The sequence below is a fragment of the Pelodiscus sinensis genome, unplaced genomic scaffold, assembly GCF_049634645.1.
Source record: "Pelodiscus sinensis isolate JC-2024 unplaced genomic scaffold, ASM4963464v1 ctg44, whole genome shotgun sequence".
NCBI lineage: Eukaryota > Metazoa > Chordata > Testudines > Trionychidae > Pelodiscus > Pelodiscus sinensis.
In genome coordinates this window covers 46,720-56,873 of record NW_027465914.1, presented here as the reverse complement: position 1 = coordinate 56,873, position 10,154 = coordinate 46,720, and the positions used below count along the sequence as shown (strand labels likewise).

General features: G+C 44.4%; 1 protein-coding gene across 1 annotated transcript; it reads right to left on the bottom strand.

Moving 5' to 3' along the window:
* Positions 1-1,497: 1,497 nt before the first annotated feature.
* On the bottom strand, positions 1,498-9,289 carry LOC142824863 (maestro heat-like repeat-containing protein family member 2B). Its single transcript, XM_075916654.1, has 5 exons — positions 9,091-9,289; positions 8,013-8,156; positions 2,955-3,047; positions 2,194-2,263; positions 1,498-2,079 (listed from the first exon to the last, which is right to left on the bottom strand). The coding sequence occupies exons 1-5, from the start codon at positions 9,172-9,174 to the stop codon at positions 1,958-1,960; spliced, it is 513 nt and encodes a 170-aa protein (XP_075772769.1). The 5' UTR covers positions 9,175-9,289; the 3' UTR covers positions 1,498-1,957.
* Positions 9,290-10,154: the final 865 nt, after the last annotated feature.

Below are 10,154 nucleotides of genomic sequence, written 5' to 3'. Positions count from 1 at the left end.
TCCTTTTGCTTTTGCTTTTATCTCTTTGGAATGGTGGCTGAAGTACAAATGATTAACACATCCGTTATGTAAATTCCTTGCAACACTGGCTACAGAAGTACCATGCAAATGCCAGTTTTCACTTTCAGGTGACACTGTAATTAGGAAAAAGGCAGCATTTTCTCCTATAAATGTAAACAAACTTGTTTGTCTTAGTGTCTGGCTGAACAAGAAGTAGGTCTGAATGGACTTGTAGACTCTAAAGTTTTACATTGTTTTGTTACAGTTAACAAAAAATATCTACATTTGTAAGTTGCATTTTCACGCTAAAGAGATTGCTCTACATCACTTGTATGAGATGAATTGAAAAATAGTATTTCTTTTGTCATTTTTACAATGCAAATGTTTGTTATAAAAATAATATAAAGTGCATAGTACACACTTGTCATTGTGTTGTAATTGAAATCAATATATTTGAAAATGTAAAAAACCACAAAAATATTTCATAAATTTCAATTTTTAATCCCATTAATTTTTAGTTAACTGTGATTAATTGAAACCCTATTAATAATCTCAGCCTAAAAATGTGTCTCATTGCCAGACTCTCCACTGAGTGAAATACTTCCCAGATATTAACAGCAATACCACTATTCCACACACAATCTTACCTTAGCACTCTGATCACTGAGAGCAGATTGCACTGCCTTCACAATCAGAAACTTTCTAACTCTTGTCTCAGGCACTGAAAGATAAGGAGAAGTGTGCAGTATAGTATATCTTTGTTCCAAACACTCATGCTCCACATTAGAATGTGTCCTGGGCCCTATTTAAGAGTACTACCAAGCTTCACTCGTATACAGAATCAGCGGGGAAAATATAGGACCAGGCTCTGATCTCAGTTACACCAGTCTAAGTCTGAAGAATTTCCACTTCTGTAAATAGCACCATCATACTATCCTGATGGAAATATTGTAAGAGAGTTAGACAAATGGAGGTCAGTGAAGTTAGTCTGTGTTTACCACCAGTATAGCAGAATTCGGAATCTATTCTAGAGTGTCTAATACTTATTCAGTCAGGAGTACTATTTTGTTTTTATCTCATTATTATTAACATGCATCTGCCACAAGATTACATTTGTATTTGAACCTTGAAAATATCTTAGGCTACATTCAGCACTTAATTAACCCTGTTGATTTCTGTGTGACCACATGGGAGTAACTTAGAGCAGCACTGGGTCCCTTTAGTGAATTTCCAACCCTCTGGTGAGCATGCAGCTAAAAGGGTGTCGCAAGGAGAAGGGAGAAAAATTGTTCTCTTTGGCCTCTGATGATAGGACAAGAAACAATGGGCTTAAATTGCAGCAAGGGAGGTTTAGGTTGGACATTAGGAAAAACGTCCCAACTGTTAGGTTGGTTAAACACTGTGAAAAATTGCCAAGGGAAGTTGTGGAATCTCCACCACTGGAGTATTTAAGAGCAGATTGGATAGACACCTATCAGGGATGATCTAGACAGTGCTTGGTCCTGCCATGAGGGCAGGGGACTGGACTTGATGACCTCTCAAGGTCCCTTCCAGTTCTAATAATCTATGACTATATGACTCTATGTGTTACAGCAGGAGCAGATGACCATTTTGCGGGGCTCCGGGCAGCATAATGCCGCGGGGCCCCCCCTTTGCCACGGCGCATGCACAGTGACGTCATGTGCATGCGCGGTGGCACCACGGCGCGTGCGCGGGGCTTTTTGAAGCGCGGGACCCGGGGCGGCCACCCCGCTCGCCCTGCCCTATATCCGCCCCTGTGTTACAGATCCTCTGTGCCCCATTTGCAGAGATCATGAGTATGTTATAGCCCTACCATGCCTGCAAAGCCTTGGTTCTTTAGAGCAACCTATAGCAGCTCATGCTTTTAGCTCTGGATGTCCCCAACTCAACCCCCAGCACGATGGCGATGATCGCAGCAGTCACAGTTACTCCTGTGTTACTTACAGTCAGCACCAATAATAGCTGTGAGCAGATTCAGGGATGCCACACGAACAGTCTCATTCTTAATCTTCAGCTGCGAGTGCAGAAAAGCTATGAGGTCATCAGGAGAAGAACGGGCTGCAAAGGAAGAAATCACATCCTCACTAACAACTGAAAGCTCATTCTTACCACACCTACAAAAGAAGGAAGTTACAAGGAAACTACTGTGTAATTTGGAGTCTCTTCCCCTACCTAGCAGTAGGATACAATAGCACAGCTCCATTTGATTTTCCATGATGAGCTGCTGAGTTGGAGAACAGATCTGTGGGAAGAAGAGAAGTGATCAAAGGAAAACTAATCAGAACAAGCAACTGAAAAGAAGATGCTCAATTAATTTCTAAGCACTCACTTCCTACCTTTCCAAATAGGGCTCTGAACCCAAAATAAATGGTACTGACTGCACAACAAGAATCAGAAACAATGACCGATGCATTGGATAACAGAAGTTCCTGCTTTCAAAGTGTTTTTAGCAGCAGAGCTAATTGAATCAAGACTTGATCCTTGGTAACTGGTTCAAATGGTTAATTATTCCACCATAAAAATGTAGGCCTTATTTCCAGTCTGAATTTGTCCAGCTTCATTTTCTAGTTATTGGCTCACGTTATGCCTTTCTCTGCTAGATTATTACATATGTTTCCCCACATAGATATTATAGACTGCAATTAAGTCACCCTGTCACAGGCTAGGTCCTCCCCATTTGGATGGGATCAGTTTTTACTATATAACTCTAACTCCCTCTAAGAACTGGCTTATGCTAAAATTGCTTTACAAACTGAGCTGGATTTTAGCTAATAAAATGAGACCACTATCTGCTTATTCTTAAGCCAGCAGAAACCAATAAGGCATAAGAAGGTCTCCGAGCTCTTCACTAGCATTCAAAAGATGTTTATTGTTAATATGCTTCAGATCTGCTGTGCTTAAGCTCAAGTGATACAAGAAGAAGTTCCCCTCACCCGGTTGTGCAGAGCACTGCAGATGGCTTGAAATTTCCTTTTAGGTAGAAGGATCTTATATTCACCAGAGACTTCCAAGAGCTGCCTCAGACTCTACAACAGAGGGTGAAAGTTAGAAGGTGGGCATACAAAGGAGCAATATTCAATGACTGAAGCAGGTTCATGGAATTCATAGATTCCAAGGCCAAAAGGGATGATTGTCATCAACTAGTCAGGCCTTCTGTATGACACAGGCCTTAGAAATTGCCAAAATAATTCCTAAAGCAGAACTTTCAGAAAAAAATCCAATCTTGATTTTAAAATGATCACCTTGACTCTTGGAAAATGGTTTGAATGGCTAATATCCCACCACTGAAAAGGTAGACCTTATTTCCCATCTGAATGTATCCTGTTTCAGTTTGTAGCCACTGGATCATGTCATGCCTTTCTCTGCTAGGTCATTACATATATTTCCCCATGCAGATATTATAGACTGTAATTAAGTCACCTGTCACAGGGTAGGTCCACCCTGTTTGGATGGTATCAGGTTGTGGAGGACTTAAAGAACTAAGGCAGCCCAAGTGGCCTAGCCTCCCCAACCACCATAGCAGGCCTGGTTCTTAGAGCAGCATTGCCTAATAGTCAGGGTCAGTGCAGCAGCCCTTTGATGAGGCTCTTCAGCTCAATGACCCAAGCCCTTCTAGGTACGACCGTTCAACCTAGTGCTCAACCACTCTTTGGGGCAAACCAGTGTTGCCTAGTGGCCAGCCCTTCTCCACCAGGCTCTACCTACTCCACAGGGTCCCAGCCTAGGGCCTTGTCTTGCAGCTCAATGGGGTTTCTTCCAAAACATGCAGAGTCAAAGTCTAATACCTCAACTCAATAATGCTTAGTTCACATAGATTACTTCCCACCATTCTTCTGCAGCAGGTCATCTCAGTAACTCCGTGGTCTCTCCTCCATCTGTGGCATTGGATGGTTGTGGGGAGGGAAGGGGGGTCAACTGGAACCACAGGCTGGCTGGTTTCTGCATCCTAGGGCACTGTCAGTCCCTCCACAAAAGCCTGCAAAGCACCTCTGCTCCCTTCAGCTGTCAGCCTAGACAGAACTGAGCTGCTCCCTTTTATATCCTGGTTTCCTGGTTCCAGTTGGAGCATTCCCAGCAAGTATGAAGGGGCATAGCCCACAGATCATGATTAGCTCCCGCTGAACCATGCATGGTGGGTATCCTCTGTCACAAACACTCCCCCTTAAGAGGGTGTCCATTGGTGGACCTTCCTCTTCATCGTCTCCTTCCACTTGGGAGAAGTCTGTGTTTGCATAAGCCTTCCCTGGCCCAGTGTAACATACAGAAGTCATAGGGTTGGAGCGGGAAGTACTACCTCATGATTGAGGCACTGGTGTCCTTCATGTTATTAATCCATCTGAGGGATGCGTGGTTGGTGACCAGTTGAAAGGGCTTCCCCAGTACATAATATCCCAGACTAAAAAACTAGTTCGAAATAGCGTTTTGCTAATTCGAACTAGCATGTCCACATTAAGTGGACCCTGAACGGGGGTTAAGGATGGCCGGAAGCAGTGCCGGAAGGGCATCAGATGAGGACTTAGAGCATGGAGCTGCTGCCTCAGGCAAGCTGAGGGCTGTGCTTAAAGGGACCCAACCCCCACCCCGGACAGACAGTGCTCAGGGGTGCCCCGCTTGCAAAGCAGTCCTGGCTTGGAGAGCCCTGAGTGCCCACACTGGGCACATCACACCACTCGGCCATCAGCCCGGCTGTACTTGCCGCAGGCTGCCATCTGGGGAGAGGGAGCAATTGGGGGGCTGCAGGAGAGCGTCCACCCCCAGAAGCCCGCAGAGCCAGCCCATCGGGAGCTCGTACCCCATTCCTCCCTCACCTCCTTCCACTTACCCCTCCCTAGCCCCCCTTCCTGATGTACTTGTGGTCAAAAATAGAATCTCTCTTTATTGAACAAAACTCGGGGAGACTGGGAAAAGGGGGTGGGAGAGGGGAAGAGAGAGGGTGGGAGAGGGGAGGGCAACTACAATGATCAGAGGTTTGGAACAAGTGATGGAGGGTGGGTCCATGGAGTGCTATTAGCCAGGGGGTAGGAGTGATGTCCCTGCCCAAGGTTTGTGGAAGGCTGGAGAGGGATGGCACGAGACAAATGGCTGGGTCACTGTCTTCGGTCCATCCCCTCCAGGGTCCCTAGGGTTGGCCGCTGTTGGCAGACAGGCTACTGGGCTAGATGGACCTTTGGTATGACCCAGTATGGCCATTGTAAGCTCAGGGTCAGGGTCGGGGGTCTCAGTGGACCACCTTCATTTTCATGCACACCTGCTCCTGGGTGGCCAGGCTGGCAGCTCTCGTGCCCTAGACGGCCACTTTCCTGTGCCTAGTGCGGAGGTCGTGGACGAGGTCCACGATGTCCGCACTAAACCAGGCGGGTGCCCGCCTCTTGCGGTCCTGGGCAGGCTCCCGAGAGCCGCCAGCCTGGGAAGAGGGAGAGGGCTGGGTGGCAGCGGGTGGCTGGCTCGAGCCGTGCCAGGTGCAGGGTCTGCTAGCTGGGTGCTGGCAGGCTTGCACCTGGCACGGGCACCGTAGCCAGCCCGTTCCCCTTTCAGGGGTCCGGGGCGGGGAGGGGGGCAGACGAGTTTCCCTGGTGTTGGCCAGAGTGGCCACCAGGGAAAGCTGGGGAGGGCTAGCCTCCCACTAGTTCGAATTAAGGGGCTACACACCCCTTAATTCGAACTAGTAAATTCGAACTAGGCTTAGTCCTCGTACAATGAGATTTACCTAGTTCGAACTAAGTGCGCCGCTAGTTCGAATTAAGTTCGAACTAGCGGAGCACTAGTGTAGCGCCTATCAAAGTTAATTCAAACTAACATCCGTTAGTTCGAATTAACTTTGTAGTGTAGACATACCCCCAGGGTGTAGATCACCCACTTGATGGCCAGGGCCTCCCTTGCTATAGTAGGGCAGCAGGTCTCTCAGGAGAACAGCTTGCAGCTGAGATAAAGGATCTGGTGCTCCTTCCCACCTACTTCTTGAGATAGTACCACTCCTGGTCCTACCTCCGAGACCTCCATTTGAAGGATAGAAGGCTTTGTGAAGTTGGATGGGATAGGACCAGCTCTTGGTTCAGCTGCTTTCACAGGGCCTGGAAGGCTTCCTCACAGTCTTCTGATTACTGGACTTTCTGTGATTGGGTGTTCTTCATCAGGTCCAATAATAGGGTGCCCAGTGTGATGAAGTTGGGTACTAAGCAGCCACTGTGTCTGAAGTATTGTGGCACCTGTTTCTTTGTCATGGAGGTGGGGCAGTCACACAAGCCTTAGACCTTATTTATCAAGGAGCTATAGTTTTCCCCTTCCTACTGTGTTCACTAAGATGGCACTTGGCTGGATTCACAGTGAGTCCTGCATCTATTGGGGCTTACAATACCTTGCTAAGATGTCAGAGGTGTTCCCCCCAGCTGGTGCTGTGGATGACAATATTCTTAATGCACACGGCTGTATATTGCATATATGTTTGCAATATTTGGTTCATGAGCTGCTGAAAAGTGGCTGAGGCTCTGTGCAGCCCAAATGGCATCCTGCTGAATTGCTATAAGCCAAGCAGGGTGTGGAAGGCACTCTTCTCACAGGAAGCCAGTATCAGGGGTATCTACCAATATCTGTTGGTCAGTTCTAGTGTGGAAATGAACTTTGCATTTCCCACTGTATTCCTCCTTGAGATTTCCCCATGTATGCATCCCAGTATCACTTCAGCTTTTTTGGCCACCGCATCGCATTTGTAGGTCATGTTCAGCTGAGTATTCACCAAGTTTCCCAAAATATTTTTCAGAGTTACTGCTTCTCAGGAAGCATCCCTCAACATGTATGTATCACCTAGATGCATCTATTTACATTCAGCCATATTTAAATGCACATTTATTGTTAGCATCCAGTTTACCAAATGATCTATATCACTCTGAATCAGTGAGTTGTCCTTTCCATTATTTACCACTCCCCAATTTTTATTTCATCTGCCAATTTTATCAATGATGATTTTATGTTCTCTTCCAGGCTATTGATAATGAGATGACAGTCTAACTCCTTCCTGTACCTACACACTTTTCTTCTTTGCTGCTTGAAGCTTTCAGGATATCTCTGATGAAATCTACATATTTTACTACATTTAGGCTCTTGTGTAGTCCTCTGATACTTTTAGTCAAGTCTATGAGGCATTGATTCCCTCAAAGTCATGGGTATTCCAGTCCCAAAAGCAACCACATATTCTGGACCAGAAAGCCAACATAGATTGGGAGTAAACCATGGGGGAAGTGGGGAGGGGGGAAGGGCAGCAGGGTTGTGGCCCTGGATTTGCTGCTTGGCTTGTACTGAGCCAGCTCACATAGACTGAGCATGTTAAATCATACTACTGAAGCCAACTCCCCTCACTCCATCCTCTCACTATCAGCAGACAAGAGTTACCTTGGTCATGTGATACTGAGGGTAGATGAAATGAGAGAGACAAGGTGGGTGAAAAAATATCTTTAATTATATTATCTCACCCACCTTGTCTCTCTAATATCCTTGAACCAACACAGCTACAACAGCCCTGTACACAACGGTAGATGAAATAGACAGTGATTTTATATCTATCTAGTTATATAATCTAAAGCAATGCACTTGAGGCCTTCTTAGTATTAATTTTCAGCTACTGGCCGTTTACTTAATACTGCCCAGAGACAACACACAGCAGCCCCTGCTCTGAGGAGTTTATTTATAATCTAAAAGAGAGACACAGAGTTGATAGGATGTACCAGTAAATCACAAGGAGGGAGTATCTTATGGGGGGGAGGGGCAGGTGTTTTGTTTCTTACCTCCTTAGCATCTCCAGGAAACAGAAGATACTTTTCATGAGAGGCTTTTACCTACAAAACTTGTCACCTGGGTCACCATGTCTATAAAATCAAGACTTGTGTGTTTATCTATTATCTAACAAGTCACTATGTAGACCAGGAAACGCCACTGGTAGCAGCTAGTGCAGTTCACCTATGCGCACACATTGATAGTTATTTTAATAAGTATCTCACCTTGGTGGCATGAAAAACATTAACATCCTCTTTATATTGCTCAAGGAGCCATGGGATCTGTTCGAACACCTGATCTTGATACTCTTCTTTATGCAGGAGGAGGCTCATCATGGGACCAAGGGCTTTGATGATGGCCTGCTTGAGCTACAAAGAGACACAGAATTTATGTTCCTACAAATTCATTCAATATCATGCAATGGGCCCATCTTTTCTACGTCTGATGAGTGCAATTTCCCTTTTCCACTGTTGAAACAGCCCTATCTCAATATTTCCTGGTAAAGAATTAAGACTCATGGGCTACGTCTACACTGGCATGATTTTCCGAAAATGCTTTTAACGGAAAAGTTTTCTGTTAAAAGCATTTTCGGAAAAGCACGTCTAGATTGGCAGGATGCTTTTCCGCAAAAGCACTTTTTGCGGAAAAGCGTCCGTGGCCAATCTAGACACGCTTTTCCGCAAAAAAGCCCCAATCGCCATTTTCGCGATCAGGGCTTTTTTGGGGGAAAACACTACTGTGCTGTCTACACTGGCCCTTTTGCGCAAAAGTCTTTCGGAAAAGGACTTTTGCCTGAACGGGAGCAGCATAATCTTTCCGGAAAACCACTGACGATCTTACATGAGATCGTCAGTGCTTTTCCGGAAATTCAAGCAGCCAGTGTACACAGCTGGCAAGTTTTTCCAGTCTAGACACAGCTATGATGTTGGTTTCAGAATTATATTCTAGTGCACCTCACAACTTTCCCAAGTGGGATATTTCCCCAGATTAGTATGCACACTAAACCAACTCATTCCTGCTGTAACTCTACTGGAACTGAATAGACATCTGCCAGGAATGAATTTAGCCCATTCTCCTGTATTCATCTGCATGTCAGGTGACAGAACTGGAATCTATGTACACTATGTACAGACAGAATTTCCAGGAGCTTGTGACATTATAATCTTTTTTAAATGTTTTACATCATACTCTGTTCTATCCCAAAGAACCTGCCATTGAACTCCATCATCACAAAGAATGCCATACACAGAGAATTTAACAATACAATTTCTCATAATGGTTTAGAAAACCTACAATTCTCACCTCCAAATCTTTACATGTGGTCCATTTGCTTGTCACATGACGATAGAGGGGAAGAATTTGATCACAGAATTGAGATTTACCCATTCTGGGAAATGGGCACTTTTCCCAGTTACTAAAATATACATTTACTGCCCTTGACCATTTTTCCAGAACTGCATGGAAGGAAAAAAGACAGGCAATATGAAAAGGATGCAATAGTAATAAGGATACGTTGCTTCATCAGTGAAGACACCCAGGCTTGTAGTTTATTACAATTCCATGCCCAATTCAGGAACAGCTGATGAAATCCAATAACAGTTTTGAATTATTTCTCTTCCCTCCTTTCCATTTCTTGTTTCTCAAAAGGCTTTCTTCTCTTTTGCCTCTCTCCATCTCTTTTTAATTCCCATCATTTGAAAACATATTTTTTCTCCCTTGTTACCTCTTAATTAGAGCTGATTGAAAAGGTAGTTTAAATTAAATTAAAAGTGTTTACTCTTGTTTTTTTCAAAATTTCAAATTACAAAGATCATTCACATGTTTCAAAAATCAACAAATTTCAGCCACCTTTTTAGCTGCACAAAAACACTGAACACATCCTGATTAAAACTGTCATTGACATTTTTCAGTTTAATATTCCATCAAATTGGAAACAAATATGAAACATATAATAAAAAAACCAAAATATTTTGACCAGCTGTTTTCTGAATGATTCATGTCCTCTGCAGTTATTGCTTATTTAGCCCTAAAACTGTATGATTTCCTATTGGGTTACAGTTTGTCTGAAAGATGTTCAGTGCCCCTAACTCCTATTAGCTATACTGAGATTTGACAGCATTTTGCCCTAAAATTAGATGCACCCCCTGCCCTTGAAAGGAAAATTAAGGCTCAATCCCATGTTCTATGACGCTGATGGCAAAATTCCCATTTATCTCAAAGGTGCAGGATTAGGCCCTTAGGCCTGATCTACACTAAAGGGGAAAGTTGACTTAAGGTACGCAACTCCAGCTATGTTAATTATGTAGCTGGAGTTGACGTATCTTAAATCGTGTTTTCAGACTGTCCACACAGTGGAAGGTTGACAG